Here is a 20,832-nt window from a genome sequence, read left to right on the forward strand (position 1 = left end):
CCCAATTTTAGAGGAAATTTTTATTTCAACAGCATGATTTGCCTTGAAAAATCAGTCAACTCTGCCTGTAATCAACTCTGCCAACTTGAGTTGACTGTCTATTGTGTATGCTTTGCATTTGACTGTTGGGCTGAATAAGATGTACTGTAACTAATTATGATTCATTTTGTAATAGTTAAAGCGTCTGTTGTGGCACTGAGAGGTTTAGTGCTTGTTTCTCTGTTTAATCACACTAGGGATGTAAAATGTTCTTGGCATTCAAATAAAATAAATGAGATGAATGGAAAATAAGACCCCACACTGACTGGAGCTCAGCAAAGATATGTGTATGTGTAGATTTTAAGCATTATGACTGCCACATTATTAATACCAGTGTCATTTCATTCGGCTTTAAACGTGGATGCAACAGTTTCTTCCCAGGGTGTCAAAGCTGTATTTTTCTTTAAGATTAGTTTTTGGGCTTTTTGCCTTTAATTGATGGGATAGGCTGGTATTAAGTCTGAAAGGGGAAGAGAGAGAGAGAGAGGGGAAGACATGCAGCAAAGGGCTGCAAGCTGAAATCAACCTTACGGCCGCTACAGCAAGGATATTGCCTTTGTACATGGGATGCTCACCCCACCCATTGAGCTAGTGGGCGCCCCATCATAGCTCTGTCTTGAGGAAAATATGTGACAACATGGTCCTACTCATAATGTCAATGGATGATGGCATTGTTGGAAATGTTTTCTTTTGAAAATAGGTCCTTAAAAGAATACTTTACCCTTCACATGACCATATATCAATTGACATGACCGTATATCAATTACTCACATCTTGTTTTGTTGAATGTGTGAAGAAAACTTCTCGCATGCTTCCACAGTCAACAAAAAGTACAAAAACTGTGATAATTCTTAAAGGATTGGATATATCAAAACAACTGTATAATGAACTCTTACGCAACATACAGTATGTAGTATGATCCAAGTCTCAACTATCTAGTCATATGCGTAGTACTTCCCAAACACATTGCATTACCTTCCCATCCACAGTCCTTTCAGATGAGTTTCTGTGCTGCACAACCCTGCAGCTAATCATTGCAACACATGAATGTGAGAAAAACAAAGTTTTCTTCACCAATTCAACGCAACACAGGGTGAGTAACCGTTATAAGAAAGATCATTTGGGGGTGAAGTATTCCTTTAAATCAGCAATAGTTTAAAATACGATCCCACAATTTTTCCAGCGATTAAAACATAAAATCAAATCTGCACGAATGCTCCAGTAACAACACTGGGGTGGATGCAAAATGACGGGGTAGCAGAAGTACAGAACTGTGGCCACTTACACCCCTGATTGCAATTTCCAGCCTGTACGTGGTAATGTGTGCAGTGGATTACATTTTTAATCTCCAACCGTGCCCCCAAGGGCCGGTCCCCAGACCCAACAGTAGATCTCCATTAGTTGAATCCTCCAGAGGAACGTCGTGGCCTCACCTTGCCCCAAGGCTCTGCTCCAGTTTTCATTTATTGGCAGAGGACAGACAAAGACACTTGTCAGCATCCACATTCACCAAAGCACACACACACATACACACAGACACATTACAGAGCCATTCAAAACACTCACACACACACAGCTTCACAAGTGGGTGGAAGGTACTGTATGTTTCCAAAAATCCCCCAAAACAAAAAAGGCACTGCCTCTCTCTACTTAATCTTGGTGTATTTTTGAAAATAATAATAATACCCACGATGCTGCAGGGAAAGTGTTACCTGCCAACGAATTGGATGCTAACAAACACAGTGTGCAGATGCGAGGTGACAGGCCTGCAAATCATTAATTTCCACTCTGATGCACAATATCACAAGTCAGTCTGCCACTGACAAATTTATCAACATCAGACACAACAAATTTAAAATCCCGGTGACTCACACTTTTCTTCCACGTCTTTGTTTCCTCCCCCAACCTCCCCACCCCTCCTCTCCAGCTGTTAAACCAATTAAATGCTCACAGAGGGTAGACTGCCCACTCTCCTGTTGAGAAAAATACATGCAATAAAAGCCTTCTCTGTGCAGAGCCATTGTGCGACGGCAAGGACGCCATCTTTAATTATGGCCTACGCCCCCACCCTTCTCCTCACTGAATAGAAGTGGGCTGTAGGTACAGACAGCCACTGGCGCTGGATCAGGTTTTTGTGTTTTGTGTTGAGCGAGCGGCTGAAAGGAGGTGAGCTGGTGGATGATGCTGAGGTTGCATTACAGGATGGTTCGGAAAAGCTTACTTCAAGTTGAAAATTTGAGTATTAGAATGTTTCGAAGAACGAGAAAAAGTTCAAAAGGAGTCAGAGAGAATGAGGGAAATAATATAGGTAATATATAGTATTTTTGATAAACTAAATTAGGGAAGAGAGGATTTTGAGGAAAAACGGACACAGAGTGTGTGGGAGTGGAAGAGAGAGAACGGATGAAAGCGATTCAGAGAGGAGACACAAGGTTGTTAACTGTCAGTTTTATGGCTAAGTGAAAAAAAGACAGAACAAGAAAGGGCATCAGTAGAAAACCTTCATGAAAAAAAGAGGTGTGGTGGTGTGATGGGGAGGTGGTCTAAAAGAGCGATAATATCTGAAAGAGAAAGAGAAATGGGGGCGTAGAGAGGCCCGTGCCCCTCCCAGTGCCCTGTGCCTTGAGGGGGGACCCAGGGCAGATCTGGGGAATGTGAGGCATGAAGGGGGGGAACAAAGCCGACTACTGTCCCCTAGAGAGAAGCCTTGTTCTGGGCCAGGGGGGTACAAGAAGTCAGCCGTTCAAATGTATGAATGGATGGATGGATGGCTGACCGGCTGTCTGGATGGATGCTGGTTCCCCCGACTGGCAGGCTGGTTGTCCTGCTTGCCCACAGAGCAGGCATGTAAGGGTACCACGGCAAGTCTGGGGAATTCGAGGCATGATAGGGGAACAAAGCCGGCTACTGTCCCCTGGAGAGAGGCCCTGTCCTGGGCCACAGGGCCCAAGGAGTCAGCCTCTCTGGATGGATGGACAGACAGATGAATAAATGACTGGCTGGCCAAAAAAGCAGACCAGCAGTTTGAGTGAATATTATGAACATACAGGGGCCTGTTAGTCATGTCTTGCAGAATCTTGTACAAAAATAATTAATATTTTACCGAATTTAGAATGTGCACAGGAGGATACATGTGTTTGCATTGCAACAGTTACCCCATACAATTTAGGTGTTTAGATTTTACCAGCTGTAGCATCAATTCCATAAGATAGAAAAAAATTAAAGGTATAGTTTGGGATTTTCTGAAGTGGGGTTGTATGAGATATTTATCCATAGTCACTGTATTACCTAAAGTAGATGGTGGTTTGCACGTCCCTGATTTGAGAGGCAGACAGGAGTATGTACTGCTGCGGATGGGGGCCATTAGCAAAACAATGTTTAGATGCCTAGAAAAGGCCCACCTAAAAAATCAGTCAGTCAGTCAGTTTAAGGGCCAATTCCTAGTTTCCATGTCCCTGTGTCTGCACAGAGCCCCATGAAGATGTCTGTGTGCAGCGTGCTATGCCCTCCCAGCCCTCATGTTTACTGCGGGGGAAATCCTAAATTGTACTAAAAGTGAAACCACCTATGATGCAAAGTATGTCTGACCTTTAAGTGAATGCTACGCTATATTTAGAATATTTTTACCACTTTACCGTGCTGTCAAACAGCCCTTGGTTACAGGGAACTGAAGCCATTACCTATGCTCTCTTGTCTGCTTCTCCAAAATGGGGTTGTGCAAACTGCAATCTACTGTATGTAGTACACTGACTACAGATAAGTAGGTCATACAATCCCACTTCAAAAAAATCCAAACTAACCCTTCAAATTGTTGGCTGTTTTCTTGTAGATGGGCATTTCAAGTCAGTATCTGTTTGCATCGCCAAAGACAAACTGTTACAGAAGGAAATGCTCTATAATTTTGTTATGTAAAAGATTTTTAGATGTCTTTTAAAGGCCTTTTACAGGTTTTTAATCAATACTCTTCTAAGACCAGCATTTTGAGTATTTCAGGGATTCAAACTCAGCTCAGTAACATATGTAGTCAAAAGCATTTTTATAACATTCAGTGAAGAAACGTAGGCCTATTATGCACACATGCTTACCCACATACACAGAAATGTTATTAATTATGGCAAAGTTCCAAAGCTGTTTACTGCAACTACTCCCTCCAACTTCTTGTCTCATACCCTCTCTAGCTCTGTTACAGCTCTGTGATGGACTGAATGCTTGACTGTATGCAAAAGATTAGTGTAGGGCTATACTGTATGTAGGACTGACTGTAGTGAATGCAGGACTGAAAGCAAGTGTGAATGTAGAACTCAATGTAAAGTTGAATAATGTAGAAGTAAGTGAAAGACTGAATAGCACAGTTGTGCCAGCAAACTACAGTCATCTTGACAGTACACTCCTCTGTTCTAAAAGCACGCCTATGTCTATGACCAACCCACTGTAAACCACACTGCTGCATTTAATTATTGAAAATAGCATTAGAATATTATTATTATTAAACTATAAAATATGGATGAAGAAAGTGTATAGCACAAGAAATAACTCTACTTTGTTTAACCAGGTCTCAATCCATGTGTCCATCCATTCACTAAAAGGCTTTTCCCATTCAGGGTTGCACTGAGCTGACTGGACCCTATCCAATACACTGGGTTAAAGGCAGGCTACAGTTGGCACAGGTCATCAATCCATTTTTGGACAACGTCAAATCGAGCCAGTTTACTTAAAAAGTCAATTTAAAAGCAACACAAGCTGACAAAAGTGTTCTACCAATTTCCAAAGGAAGGTTATAATATCAGATGTGCAAGACCGAACATCACAGGTACAGAAAACATTGTGGGACATATGAGGAAATTGTAGAGCTCCCAAAGTAGGCACATTTTAACTCAGGTTTAAACTGTGGGGGCTTCTCTATTATTAGGGGGGTAATAGTTGCACAGTCCAGGGGCCAAGACAGTAACACTCTATGCTGCCAACAGCTTCAGGTCAGATCACCTCAGAGATGTAGAGGAGGCGATGGTGTGGAGGATGGGTGGAGAGGTTGGGGGGCTTGTACTGACCCATGCTCACAATAATGTGGGTAAACTTTAAAAAAGAATCTTTTTTTTTTTTTTTTTACTTTGGCTTTTCCATTTGCATGGAATGGAAGAGCCTTTCAGAGACAGACATAGAGTATTATTCTCTTGTAAAAAACTTGCACAAGTATGGCCGACTTAAGTCTGCTTTCCCACAATGTTATGAAACTAACATTGTGTTCAAAATGGTGAAAAATCTCTCTTAAAAGTGGACATGAATATTCACATTTCTGGTCAGTTGTGACAGAACAGTCACAATGAAACACTGGAAGCATGGTGAAAGAAAAGCAGGGGGCTCTTTGTCACAGACTATAGCTATAGGCTAAAAATGCATGTCATTATTACTAAACTGAGCCGTGCACACACAACTTTTTCTTCTCTATCCAGTTGCATCAACCACCTATCACCAAGACGGGAGAACTTCAAGCAAACTGCTCATGTTACCATGGTTATCCCAGGTAATTCCAGGTCATTAATGCCTAATGTGCCGTCACCCCTTCATTATCCTATCCAGTGTATTTTCTCTCTTTTTCTATTTCTAGTTTTACTATTGTCTCAGTCCCCACTAAATCACTTTACTTTTTCTCTTTCTATATCTCATTATTCAGTGTGTTCTGCAAAGCATTGTGATTTGAGCTGCTGTGATTGAAATTGGAGCTGGGGGGAGAAGAGCTACTTTGCTGATAGGAAACAGAAAATCAAGTTTGTCTTTTTGTTTAAAGGAGCTATATGTAAGAAATCTAAAGCAAATAGTCGTAAAATCCTCCTAATATGTCACAGAGACTGAGGAATAATGTTCATATAACATACTGATCTCACTGACAACAATAGTGCAGCCAGAATATTCGCATTTAAAAAAATATTTTACAGTCCGCAAATCATGTTTATGTTTTGAATTTGTGTTTTGGCCTGTTGCGCCACCCACCGCCGTCTACCAGTCACGCAGTCAGTAGAGTCTCAGCATCAGTTAAAGTTACGACTAAGCTACAGCAGCACAGCAAGCAGCATTAGCAGTGTCCCAGTACATAGCATTAGCAGTCTCCTCAGCTGTATCCCGGCAGCAGCGTTAGCAGCAGAGAAGATGGACTTGCTCGAATGGTCCGCTGGAAAACCAAAGATCAAGGACGCGGCAACACGGCCCTGCCACGGCAGCCGCCCGTGGGCAAACAAATCCATCTGCAGCGTGCTGTGTTCACTTCATTAAATATTTCCAAAGAGCGCTTTTTCCTTTATCATTTTTGACCAAAACTGACTGCTCTGATCCTCCTGCAGCCGCACTGGCCATATTACAGCAACAGAAATGTGTGCATGTGCACGCGTGCACAGCGACGACAACAAGCCGGGTTGCATCGAGGGCTCTGTGCCTGCCAGACGCTGCCTGCACAGTGCGTGTCCGTCGGACCTGTCGTGCACACCCGACAGGCGCTGAGGTGGCGTGTACTGTTAGTATAGATACTTTTGTAAATTAGTATTGTATCCGGATACAGCGTTTAAGTAATAATAGGGTTTTCAAAAGTATCGATACTCTGAAAAGTATCGATTCTTTTGAAAACCCTATTATGTTATTATGTAGCCGATATGTTGAAACTTTACGTTTCAACAACACTTGTGCATGTGGTTAGGATTAAGCATAGAAACCAATTGGTTATGGTTAGGAAAAGATCATGTTTTGGCTGAAAATACTTGGTTTTCGCACAGTCCTTACTGGAAACGCAGCAATGTCTCTGTAAAAAAACAAGCACTTTTTGTGGCACTATCCCAGCATGAAAAGCAGTAATGTCTCAGCAAAAAGCAAATGCTTATCATGGAACTACCCCAGCAAAAAACACAGCCATGTCTTAAGAACTGCTTTTTGGGGCACTATCCTAACACGAATGCAATGATGCTCTGTTAATGCTGGAAATGCAGCTTATCTCAGTAAAAAACAACCCCTTTTCATGGCACTATCCTGGCTGGAAATGCAGCAATGTTGCTGTAAAACAAAAACAACTGCTTTTTATTATCCCCAGTGGAAAGTAAGCAAGTGGAAAAACACCTATGTTTGGTGGCTAAAAAGTTGCTGGAAACCCAGCCATGATTTCCTAAAACACAACTGGTTTTGTTTGTTGGTCTCAAATGATGGTCTGCAGCTTGGCAGGCATCGTTCCCAGGAGTCAAGCTATCCACCACATCCCTCTCCTCTGCAGAACTAAGTCAGCTTATATACTACGTCACTTTAGAAACATTGATGTGATAGGTATGTAACATATTTGTGGCACATGTACAATGCCAACATTTTCTTCTGGCAACTGGTCTGCTGCAAAACTGTGAAAAATATTTTGTGAAAGGAACAAAACTCTGAGCACGTTACATTTTGTGTGATCCAGTTACAGACGGGCAACTATTTTGGGAGAGGTAAGTAATTTACAGCCACGAGACTAAACATTAAGTAAGACCAACCAGTATTTTTAATTAGTATGGACAATTAATTTACACTTGTCTTTCATTTGGGGAAGGTTGAAATGTTTTTCCTGTCATGCTGGCCATTGTTACCAAAAGATTTTGAGCTAATAGCAGAAAATTGCGTTACGTCGCAATGTCCAAAAATGGACGCAAATATTAAATGTTATGTGTGCAGTGAGCCTTTATAAGAATAAATGTCTCTTCTTGATGGCTGTGCACAAGAAACTGAGATTCATAACAGCAGAGTCGAGCGGAAACAAACCAAAGCTGTTGCTTCACTTGTGAAATTAGAAATCCATTGTTATGTAGACAATAAACAATGTCATGTCAGAATGATTGTGACCACAGGTGCACGCCTTACTAGAGTAGAAGTCAGTGTAGTGACGATATTTGGCTGAGAACTGTGCTTAGTATGACTATCAGGAAGTGTTGTTTCGTTTTGGCAGTGTCTTAGGGAGGAAGTTGAGGTGAATGGCTGTGCATATAACTCTAACCACATGCTCTCTGAAAACCGAAGAGTTGTGTGGTCCTAAACGCAACTGTAACTTAACTATAGCTGCAAAACAGACAGTGCTCATACACATGTTTTCTGCAGTACTCATATGGATCATTTTGGAAAGAGTTTGTCATTTGGTACCGGGGATTTGTTGTTGTGTTTGAGTCTTAGAGGGACAAATCTACTCTATTTATTGATCTTACCATAGAAGGAGTAAATAAATCAAATGTGAAACCGCTTCGAAGAGAGTAATGGTGGGTTGTATGAAACACTGATGGGTTATTTATTTCCGGTGCTGGTAGAACTGCATAATGCTCTTGGATAAGTTTAATGAACACCTACAGTGTGAATGAGATTGCCGACCAACATAAGAAACCAATGGCCCAACAGAAGTCATTGAATGGAGTACTGGCTTGCAAGCTTGGCAAAATCAAGTCAGTCCCTTGATTGTATTCTGAAAAAATAATCCAGCCATATAAAAGTATGATTGTGAACAAGGACATACAACCTGCTAACTTGGGCAGAATGTAACCATTTACATTTACTCAAGTACTGTGAGTTAAGTACAAATTTGAGGTATTTATACTCTACTTGTACTTTGACTTCTTTCTAAAGTGAAATATACTTTCCTCTCTTACTTGACAGGTGATCTCACCTAATTTATGACACCTCACAAAGGACATAACGGCATACACTCTACATGTCAATACTGGTAACAAAGTTTTACATAAGGTACATTTTCAGTGACCTAAAATGCAGTTTGTGTCTGGAGAAAAGACCAAAGTGTATAGTAGTAGTATAATTGATTATGTAAGCATCCAGATCTCCAGTTGAAAAGATTTTTCAAATAACTGAGTAAAACTTTAACCCATCTTTTGTCTGTAACCTTTTATCCTGTGCAGGTTTGCATAGGCTCACTATCCCCGAAACCTCCCAATGAAGAAGCCAGCTCATTAATCACTTTAGAAACGCTGGTATGATACATATAAAATGTGCAAAGGTAACATATCCATGGTTTGCATACATGTACAATGCCAACATTTTCTTCTATCAACTGGGCTGGGCAAGAGGCCCTGGACAGATTGCCTTGTCTACCACAGGGCTACACACAGACAACCATTTATTGTAACAATCGTACCTATAATCATTTTAGAGTCTCTATTTATCCAAAGCTGCATCTCTTTGGACTGATATGAGGGAAGTGGTCATCCTAAGGGAAAACCAGCAGGCAAGGTCACATAATGGATTTGACCCAGGTGAGGTGTTTAGCTGTGAGGTGACAGTGCTAACCACTGCACCCTTGAATGGAATGTTTGACAATTTGATGTATTAAGGAAGTAAAATTACTAACAAACAAAATGTGGAAGTACTTTTGTACACCAGAAATAACAAGTTGCTAAAGTAGGTGGACTACAAAAATGCTGTAACTGAAAAAGTCATTTCTGGGAATGCAAGTTCATACTGTGGCTTGGCTTGAAGGTGCATGATCACAAAAACACAACATGGAGATGTTAACAAGCCATTTTCTCTCTACTTCTGGTTGCTTAGATGGAGACCAATCAGAAAGAGGCAGAATGGCCAATCAGGAACAGTAGCCTTGGAAATAGCCAATTAGGCCTGTTTGTCTGTGAGGACAAAGGAAGTGATATTGCAGAGTGATTGCACCAGCGCCGGGCTACACAAACATGCTCAAATGACACCTTGCTTGTTGCCTTCCAACCCTAATTTTCCAGGAGTGTAAGATCTTGATTGCATCGGTGCCGGCAAGAGAGGACGTCTCATTATTACACCAAAACAATCGCCACCTCAGAGGCAAGAAACAGAGATTTTGTTTTCATTAGGGAGCTATTGAGTCACTAGCTCTCAAGTCAAGGCCAGTACACACACACACACACACACACACACACACACACATACACACACACATGCACCAAGGCTCTATAGTCTGGCAATTTTATTCAAAAGATTTGTACCTTACTCCAGTCCACTTAATGAAGCTGTAAATTTAGAGACATGAGAGCCTTTACAGTGCTCCTCTGAGAGCTGCTACAATGATCCTGGGACTGAGCTGGTTAATTAACTGATTATTTGCTTGGCTGGAAGCCACGGAGAAATAGGGTAGATGTGGAGAGAGACAAGGAGAGGAGAAGAGAGGACATGTGGGGAGAGGACAGAAGAGAATGTGAGTGAAAAGGAAAAGAGACTATGAGGAACACTGGGCTGGCAAAAGGAAAGCACTGAAGAGGGAAAGGGGGATATGGACGGGAGTAGAGAGGATAACAAAACACAATAGTAGGAATGAGGAAAAGAGATGATGCATGAACAAGAGAGAATGACGTGGCCGTTGATATACAGAGCAGTAGAGAGAAAAAGGCTGGTTAACTTCAAAACCAGTGTCAATTGAATGCTCTCAGTAAGGTAAAGATCAGGAATCAACATGTCTCAGTGATAGTATTGCTGCAGTTAAGCTTCCATCCACCAGTGGCAGCACTGAGCACACTGCAGCAGAGCAGCAGTCAGATTTAGGAGGACACTACGTTACACACTAACACAAAAATATAATCACTTTGAATTCATAACTTGAAAAAATTTTGTTTTGTTTACCTCTGTGTAAGACGTCTTATGTTTGGTTACCACTTCTAACAAGACTTGTATGCCAATAGTACAACAACATTAGTACCATCATTGGTATCTCGGCGTCATGTTAGTAGCTGCTATTAAGTGTGGAAAAAGCTGAAAAATGGCTGAGTTTGATCATAAGCTTCCGCTTTCACTTCAGTACCAATCCCAAGTGCTCAGCGACAAATAGAGGATCAAGACCAGGGTGAACACTGATTCAGCTTTTGCTTGCTGGAATCAGCTGGAGGAGTTTCAAGGACTGAAATGCCACGCCAAGGTCGCCACTTTTTGTCCTGACTGTAAAGCCAAGGCTAAGGTTTTTAGCTAAGGTCCAGCCCTGGGGATCTGATCCCGGACAGTCCCGATTTCTCACCAGATCAGCAAACTTTGTGTTGCTGTTGGTGTTACACATGTTAGACTTAGACCTGAAGGACTGTGTCTTGGGCCGCTCTCCTCCCGGACGAAAGGTCACTTCAGCAGCAGCTAACATCAGACACCAAGCTGTTAAATGGTCCCAGACATTTCAGATACTGTGGGTTTCATTTAATTACAGGAAGAATGTTGAAAATACAACTCCTTCTTCTTAGCAACTTTGCAGTTGTGGAAAGTGTTTTCATGTTGGTGATTTACTCTGACCAAGAAAGGTCTTTTCCATTAAAGCTGCTATTGATAACATTAACCACTGCCCCTCCTCCCTTTCACTGTTTTCAAGTCATAACGTCCTCGTTGCACCAAGCACAAGTGGTTATCAGTTTGTTGCACAACCTGCATATTTCATGGTCAAGTGGAGTGAGACTTAAACAGATTTAGTCATGCCAAATGATGAACTTTTCACGGTGGATTAGGCCAACAAATTCATTTTCAACATGTAGCTATACATTAGATATAGATTTAACACTAGGTTACTTTGTGCGGTGGTTTTTCAAGATTTACATAATCTATGGTAATCTTATGGTATGGCTAGGTAGCTTTAGATACACTGTGCAATGACAAAAAAGTTCCACCCTTCTTGGTTTTATGTCTCATCATATTTGGAAGGGAGGCCACTCATTTAAATTGCAGGCAATGAAAGAAAATGCTGTTTTACATCAATAGGCTACATCCTTTTCTTTTTTCACCCTTGATTACTGGTACCGGCCCATAGTAACGTTATTTTCATGACATGTCCCACCACAAACAGGAGGGGGCGGAGTTTATGACCTATACTGCAGCCAGCCACCAGGAGGTGATCAAGATGTCTTAGCTTCATTTTGAGGAGCTGTCATGTCATCAGTCTTTATTATACTGTCATTTGCCTGAACACATACTCTGTAGACAGACAGAGCACTGAAGCTGCTGCTCCTCTGCTAACGTGCTGCTTAAGCTACGCCTCCTGTGTAGACATGCTTTTATACTTCCTGCAAAGTTATGTGACTCACATGAGGTCTAAGCTTTTCTATCACACATGGACACATTGAGGTGTTTCAGACAGCTCAGAGCTTGTCAAGTGTTCCAATGAATCAAAGTCATGAAAGATCTGGGCACTGATCACCCTGTCAGACAGACCCCTGAAGAGAGTTCAACCCAGTCAGCTATTGTACATAATGTAACTGTAATTACTGCAGCTGTAAAGTGACACTTATGTAGAGGCCATTTGTGCAATGGGATATGTGAATAGGTCTGATTATAAAATAGATCTAGAGAGAGAGAGAAAGAGAGAGAGTATACATTTGCACAGAAGTAGTTACAGGAAACAGAAACTCTCTTTGATGATAAAGCTGAATGTAACTCTATTAATTGTCAGGTTTATCACTGAAATGTATAAACTACAATGCAGACTAGAGTCTGACAGTGACAGACAGTGAGTCTCATATGAATGTGTCCAAGATCCGCAGATACACCTGTCTGCTGTAAGAAACATCTCCTGCGTGCGTGCACATGCGGTCTCACTCCATCTTCATCTTTCTGCCGGTTTCAGTTCTGACTTCAGTATTCTTGACTGTAGCTGCTGTGGTTGCTTTGACAAACAGTATGTTGGTGTTCAAGTTTGCTGTCTGTAAAACCTCTTAAAATCAGTGTAAAATATTGTTCATAACTATCATATATAAATGATCTTGCCTTTTGAAATTCATGCAAAAATAATGAATGTTGTGCAGCATTTAGTTTGACATCATTATGTTGACTGACTTCATCTCAGCACCACGAACTCTGTGTGACTTTCTCCATCCCTGCCACCCAGGAACCTGATATGTTGTATATCTATGATCAGGCTTAATTTAAACATGATATTGTATCTCCAGTAGGCCTGTAGACTAATCTAACAGCTGAGTTATGTGTTGCGCTGTTTAGCGATGCAGCCATTACCATGTCAACAGAACTGAACTGAAAGCACTGACAGTGAGAGAGTGGATGACTGGGCTGATAATGTACAGCAGTCACCCTCCAACAGATAAGGGTAGTCTAAATGAATGTGGAATTTACAACCCAGTCTTTACAATAAATGTTGGCATTGTACGTAGCCACAGATATGTCACATATGTGCATTTCCGATGAAGCAGATAGATTGAAACATGACATTTCTTAACATTTCAATGGGGCTGTTCTTAACATGCTTATGTTTAGGCACAAAAACTACTTCATTATGGTAAGAAAAACATGTTTTGGCTAAAATACCTGGTATGGTGGTGCAATCATGGCTGGAAATGCCACCTCTTGTCTTGTTAAAAAAACAACCAGTGTTGTTGAATGTTAGTCTCGAACAGAAAAGAAATGTACAGTGCTAACATGACCTTCTGGTGACTGGATAGAAATTTATGTTTCAAAACTGGTTATTACACTGAGGGAAAAAAGAACCTTAGCTTACCGCTTTTGACAACCTCCACAATATAAATGTCAAAATGATCCAGAAAACCTGCTAGCCAACACATTCTAACTCCAGCCTGGTCACATACTGAGATTTTGGTCATGGACTTTCCATGTCCACATACGATGTGCAAGGTACCCTGGGTGTGTTGATTTTTGACGTTCTGGGACACCCTGTCAAGTTCTCTTCTTTCAAGATAGGCCTACATTTCCGTTTTTATTTAACATTTACATACAGCCTTCAAAATAAACGCACTATGTCGGTACAACACGGCAAATTGACCTTTTTTTCCTTCAGCGACAAACTCAAAAGGTTCAGGTTCAGGCAACAAAAGCAAGTGATAAGGTTAAGGCAACAACAATGTGATTAGGTTTAGGCAGCAAAAGGAAGTGGTTAGAGTTAGGAAAAAAGAACAGGGTTTGGCTTTAGAATCTTACGGGACATGAACACCACTCTCTCAAGTGAAAGTTGGTGTTTATTAGACCCATCCACCAACCCTCCTGCCTTCCCAACTTGGACTTTCACCGCCTTAACTGTCATCCTTGTCCCACCGCGCTTCCCCCCTGATGCCACCACTAAATCGTAACAGTTAAACTTTAACAGCAACAGGCCGTGTATCCTGCCAACGTTAAAGAACATCTTTTTCGCTGGTTTCTTACATTGCATGTCACTGCCTAAGCACCAGATTTCGACGACTTCAGACTGAGACCGTGCTCTGCTAGCTCATTATTATTATTTCTTACTTTCTTACACACAGGTGCAAGTTCAGTAAAAAAAAGCTTATTGTTGAAGCTAATGGCTATTGCTACTTCTATGGTAATTTGTGATTTTGGTGCTAAGGTGGCCTAAATACTGGCTAGGGAACCTTTGCAATCCTATTCATAGGGCGCAAATTTGCATTTCCTATGAAAGCAAAAGCATGACCCACCCTGCTTTGCCTTACTCTGCATCTGATGAGATTACAGTGACATTCTTACTCTAACCCTAATCAATTTCAGTTCTCTTGCCTAAACCTATCCATCCAAAGATGGAAAAAAGTACTAGCCAATCAAAGGGAGAGTAGGGCGGGTCATGGAAATGCAAATTTGCTCATAGGACCCGTAGATTAACTTATTTTAGTTAAGCATGTTTCTAAGAGTCAAAAACATTTTAATAGAAGTCTTATGCTGCTCCTTCTGCTGCCAATCCCTGCAAAGCTAAATCCATTGACTCCCTTTAAGCTGTAGCATTAATCAAAAGCCTTTTCCTGACTTCTGCATAAACTCTTATATTTCAAAAGAAGCAGTGACTGAACCTGTCATGTCCAAATAGCACACATTATCCTGAAAAGTACTGTTCTACAATGATACATACAAACACACACAGTAGAAAGTATAGATGGAAACACAGGTGCATGTTTGTTCTTTCTTTATTAATTGCAGTAGTAGCTCAGGTCTCCATTGTAACTGTTTAAGAGGTCAAAGATCAGTCAACAGTTAGATCTTCTTGCTGGTTCTCTTCAGCACTACAGAGCCGGCTTTGGAGGTCTAAAGAGAGACAGGAAGAGTGGTAAATTATAAAAGCAAGGAAAATATTAATGCAGTGTCTTGTTTGCTTCAATATATATCATCAAAAGAGACTGTTGTGCTTCTACAAATGTAAATGGTGACTGTAATAGTTCCTCAGCAATTTTACCAGTAATAATATGCATTTCAGCTAGCGTCTCATTTCCCAGAATTTACAAATTAATTCTTTAAAATTTCCGAAAAAGCAGGAATTGGAATTGAAAAACATGGAGCTGCAAATGTGGAAACAAATTGGAGGGTTCTCCCACTGACTCAGTTTTTAAAGGTTAAATGTGAGTCAGAATTGCGTGTTAATGTGAACTCATTTGCAGGACCCTGTGTTTGAGACAGTTTTACTTGTTAGCAAATGCCCATCGCTGTCTGCAGAAATATAACATTAATGACTCTAATGATCCCTGCGGGGTGTTAAGTGTAATAACTGCTGTCATCACGCTAGCCTCTCAGCTCTAAAAGCCTCAGCAAATGTGTTTACCTCGACCATCTTGCCTCCGCAGATCTCAGTGGTGTGGTGGTAGTTGGGGAAGGTCGTGCTCAGCTTGCCTCCCTCCATGTGCACTGTGGCCTGAAAACACACAGGTTAGAATCAGTCAGGGAACCAGGGTACATTCATCCTCCTTCTCTTTCTGCTGGGTTTATAATCACCTTCATACTTGCATATTTCTGTGATGCACAGCTGGAGCTTTAAGACTAAATTAGATGAAAGAACAAACTCTGGATTCTTTGCCTCCTACCTTGAATTTCTTTCCTCCAATGGTCTCCATGTCGCACTCCTTGCCAATGGTGAATGTGTTGGTGACCTTGGCATTTGCTGGGTAGAGCTGGGTCCAGGAGAAGTTATCGCCATCCTGAGTGACCTCTGTGATCAGCTTGTAGTCACGGCCTTTCTCAATGATGTCATCTGGGATACCTGTGGAGTGGAGAAATAAGAGTGTGAGGATGTAATAGCCCAGATTAGTCCAGATAATCAGAGAGGACAGAAGTAGGGAAGTAAAATGCATGTGTTTGCCTGAGAAGGATCTTAGATTCAGACTATCTCACCAAGCAGCTTGCAGAATGCCTCGTATCCCTCCTGGGTCTCAGTTTCCCATCTTCCAGCAAAGGCCATTTTGTTGGTGGTGGTGTGTGGAGGCGTGAGAGCAGAGATGCTGAGACAAGCTGAGGGGAAAGCAAGGTACTGAAACCTAGACTGTTCCCTGTTTATATACTGTACATCTCTCGCCACCTCCCTCATCTGCATGTGATGACACAAGAGTGCAATTACAGCACAAGATGATGACTACAATGGGCTACAAGGGAGAGGGCATTAACCTGCATAAATGTGCGTTTATGGAGTTCCAAAGCAGTGAGTAAAATGCTGACTGCTCATCAGCGTGAGCTTGTAGCTCACCTCCAGGTCAATGAACTCTCATGTGATGGCTTTATGGTTGCACCCTCCACTTTTACTGCTGCAGAGTCTAAAATCAAATAAAAAGCTTTGTTTGAAAATATTATCCCTGTATTTGAAGTAGTTTATTATCCGTTATTGTGAATGGTCTGATCTGTAAAAAGATCATCATAAACTTGTTCAAGGTGCTTATTTATAGACTGGCATTGAAAACTCCAGAATATGATGAAACCAGTACTTCAGTTCAGTAGTACTTCAGTACTTAAACATTTATGTAAGGGTTACAAATCATTATTTTGTTGGTATAAAAAGTAAAACCAAGGCTGGATTTTAAACTGGGCAATTGCCCAAGACCCACTAAATACCCAACACCCAAAAGCCCTGGTTCACCCTGTGTCAAGGTTTTTTTTCAGTTGATCAATTGCAAATCTTTTACAGAATTTGCAACACTAAAGCACAATATTAACCAGGTCCTGCATTATTATAAAATCTTGTTGCCTTGTGTGGCAGAGGGGCCGAATGAATTAATGTACTTTCAGAACCTTAAAAATGCATGTTGTGCTCATATGATATGGTATGGTATGGTAAATACCAAGAAAAGACCAAACCAACAATGTGTCAGTCTAAATACTTCCTGACTTCCCTCTGCCTGTGGCTCTGGTCTCATGTCTATTTCTTTCTACTAAAGACAAAAATCTTTGAATAGATAAATGAAACTTCTTAACATAGCTGGGCTCTGTAGCTTTTAGCCAACACCACTCAAACAGGAATAAGCAGTATGTTTGTTGAGGACTATCTGGTTTGCTGGCAAGTATTAAAGCAACCAAGACGCTGTATGTGGAACAGACTCAGAATAACTACTATGCCCGTGTTCATCACAATAAAAAAAAAGGTCGCCCAGTGTAAGCATGTGGCGTAAATGTGTTGTTAATCAGTTTGACAGCAATGGAGCTCTGTGGCACAAAGGAATTAGAAATATCAGGCTTTGGCTACACAGACGATATGTGCCAATGCAGTCTTTTAATTGCTGATTTTGGTCTTTATATGAAATTTATTGAACACAAACTGATTGACACAGAAAACTTGGGGCCAGGTTGTATTATTCCAACATAGGTGTACTGGTTGCAGTGTTTGGGCAAAATACAATGAAGCTGCTTTTCATTGTGCACTGTATGCTCCATATGAATAAGAGATGAATTGGTTACAAATCCAACATGACTTTTTTCCTGTAGTATCTATGAATTGTGGGCAAACACATGCATACAGAGTGTCAAGACAGCATTCTGAAAATACCGTATTAACCCAAATAGCAGGCAACATTTTTTCTGGAGATAATATTTGAGGAGATAACTTGATAATTGCATTATTTTCAGTGCATCAGATATTTGTTCTGAATGGAAAGGGATTCCTACAGAGTGTTGCATTAATGTTGCAAGCATGTATCCACAATTCTGTGTATTGTGTATTTTGTAGAGTTAGTCAGCCTCTGAAGGCTCACGTAACATGTTTTACCACCATAGAGTGACAAATGAAAACAAGTCAAAGGTTCTTCTGACAAATTTACTATAGAAACGGACTGGGTTCAGAATCATCTGGCATGCATTGCAAAAATTGCTAGTCACAGATGATGAGAGGCTCAAAAAATTAAAGTCTTAGAAAATCATTTTAAATTGTTACAAAGTTAGATTTGTACATTGAATCCTAGTTTGAAAAACAATACCGAAAAATATAGAACATAGTGAGGAGGTTGAGGTGGTGGAGGAAGCTGTGGTAGTAGTGACAGGCTGGATGTTAGTCAGCTGGTAGCCAAGCAGCTGGTGAATGAGCAGTTGTTTTTGAGGCATGACTGAAGCAGCTAATGTCAATCAAATAATGCAAGTGCAGCTTCAGTGCCCTGTCGTAACTAACGTTATGTCTCGTGTGTCGGGGGTGTGTAGGGGTTAATAGGGGCCCAACAGAATATTTTCACCCCACAGCCCCCAGCTTTGTTATTCCGGCCATGAATAGTGAATGTGTTTATGTTTTACTACCACATATATCTCTAATTTTATGACATTATACTGAGATTTATCTGTTTTTGTATGTTTTTATCATTCCGAGTCCTTTTATCTAGCAATCATATTTTGCTTTTATGCAATCCAGTCTTATTTGTGCCAATCTGTGTGAACAATCCGAAAAAAAAACAAATAAAAAGTTGTTCTTGAAAATATTACTAATGATGATAAAACTGATAAAACCTTGGAATGTTCCTGATATTAATGTCATTAAAGCTAAAGTTTTTTTTTTTTCGTACATAATTAACCAAAATCGATACCACAAAATATACAGAGTCATTTTATACCCTACAGAGTCCTGACAGTAGATGTCTGGACACAGAGTGCATAAAAACAACAAACTAGAAACAAAAACATTCACTTCTTAAATCTTCCTTTAAGAAAAACACAGCCCACAGTGGACTGTGAAAATGGCTGCACTGTGTGAGACTGAAGTTAAGTGCAGCATCAAAAGCTTCTACCTATTCACACTTTGTCAGAATTGAAAGCAAAGCCTGAGGTGCTTCAGGCATGTTGTCACCTCATAGACGATTTTCAGCCACTAGTGTGTTGAAGCAACATTATCCTGTAATTCTGTTAACGGTGTTTCTAAACCATGAAAAGTCAACATGACCTTGAAGCTCTTTATAGAGAGATAAAACATCATATTGGCCAACGTCCTATAAAAGACACCCACTATCTCTCTCTCTCTTTTAACTGTCTCTTTCTCATTCTCACACACACTGACACAAGAGGCCAGTGTGCTGAAGTGCACAAATGCAGTTTAAAAAACCCACTTCTCATCACATTTAACATGCTATCCTCGCTCCTGCAGCATCATTATTCTTTTACAGCTGGGTGAATAGTGTTCTGAAATTTGACATGGCTCAGGTTGACCTTTAACGCTCTTGCATTTGACTTTTAAGAAGATACTTGATTCAACATTTTTCACATAATATTCAAGCTACTGTATGAATTTGTTATGCACATTTCCACAGGTATGGATCTCTTTTGAGGCAACTTGGTGGTCTTAAGTTTAGTTGAATCAGCTTTCACAAAGAAGCATCTCCAGTATGTTGAGTTTGAGGTAGAAAGTGGTGGAAAGTGGCTGGCAAGTATTAAGATACTTGTATTTTTACTGGAGTATTTCCAGTATTTCATGTTACTTTATACTTCTATTCGACTAAAGTGACCTTTTCACTACATTTATTTGAGGCATTTAGTCACTAGTTACTTTGCAGATCGCACTTACAGTACGTAAAGTAGTTTAAATTACACCCTTACAAACTTTTTAACAGTACACTAAAATATGAGTGTGAAAATACTTACAGAATTACAGTTACAGAATCTTGATTAATATTTCATCAGCACTGCGTAGTTTGACAATTTGACCACGGTTCACGAGCAGTGATTGACATGGTTGACAGCTGTAGCGACTTCTGGGCTCTGATTGGTTGTCTTCATTTACATGTGGTCATGCCATTATAAGTAATACTCAGATATTTTTTCACAGATTATCTGTTTCATGTAATACTGAGTGCATATAGTGACGGTCTCAGCAAACATGACAAAAAGGTATTTTCTTTATAGAAAATTACCAACTGTAGCTTTAAACCAAGTAAATGCTGCCTGCCTCCACATCATTATATCTTATTAAATCATGCCATTGTTTGATGTCAAAGAGATGCAGCTTGTAGCTCTTATGTTTTGAAATATATTGTATGGCTTCACAAGTACAATATATTAAAAACAATTGTTGATATGAAACTTAGTTCTCAGGTTTAGAGGAAAACTGGTTAGTTTAATATCAGATGCCAGGATCCCCACCCTTACAACATTTATTTGCATACTATTCCACTAAACTTCACTTTCTCCAACTTGCAATGCAAATATAAACCATGATGAAAAATATTAAACAATGTACGTCACATTGGGTAGCGTTAATGCTTTTCAGAGAATGCTACTGACTTTCGATTTGTAGTAATTGCTGGGTTTGCAATAAAATGATCACCACCTGGTAGTTATATTTACTACTACACCACAACTTATCACATATACATTTAGATCATATTGTATCTGTTGCATGTGTGCAGAAATACACTCTAGTAGATACATAAACCACGATGTGTAATTCCAATTCTCTGAGAGTCATGTCAATGGTTTACAGAGTGGTGTAGTGTTTGGCTCAAGTAAGTAAAAAGGTAAGTGTGATAAGATCTTGTTAAAGGCTATGCCTTAGCATTGTCCATATGCTAAAATGATGATGCCATTGCCATGTGCCTGATTCTCCTGCAAGCAAAATATGATTGTATGCAGGATGTCCTGTACTAAATTAAAATTTAACAACAA

General features: G+C 40.4%; 1 protein-coding gene across 1 annotated transcript; it reads right to left on the minus strand.

Annotated features, from left to right (window-relative positions):
- Positions 1-14,891: 14,891 nt before the first annotated feature.
- On the minus strand, positions 14,892-16,340 carry LOC125902053 (gastrotropin-like). Its single transcript, XM_049598150.1, has 4 exons — positions 16,105-16,340; positions 15,798-15,973; positions 15,539-15,628; positions 14,892-15,027 (listed from the first exon to the last, which is right to left on the minus strand). Exons 1-4 carry the CDS (start codon positions 16,301-16,303, stop codon positions 14,977-14,979), a joined length of 516 nt encoding a protein of 171 aa, XP_049454107.1. The 5' UTR covers positions 16,304-16,340; the 3' UTR covers positions 14,892-14,976.
- Positions 16,341-20,832: the final 4,492 nt, after the last annotated feature.

The sequence above is a fragment of the Epinephelus fuscoguttatus genome, linkage group LG15 (assembly GCF_011397635.1).
Source record: "Epinephelus fuscoguttatus linkage group LG15, E.fuscoguttatus.final_Chr_v1".
Classification (NCBI taxonomy): domain Eukaryota; kingdom Metazoa; phylum Chordata; class Actinopteri; order Perciformes; family Serranidae; genus Epinephelus; species Epinephelus fuscoguttatus.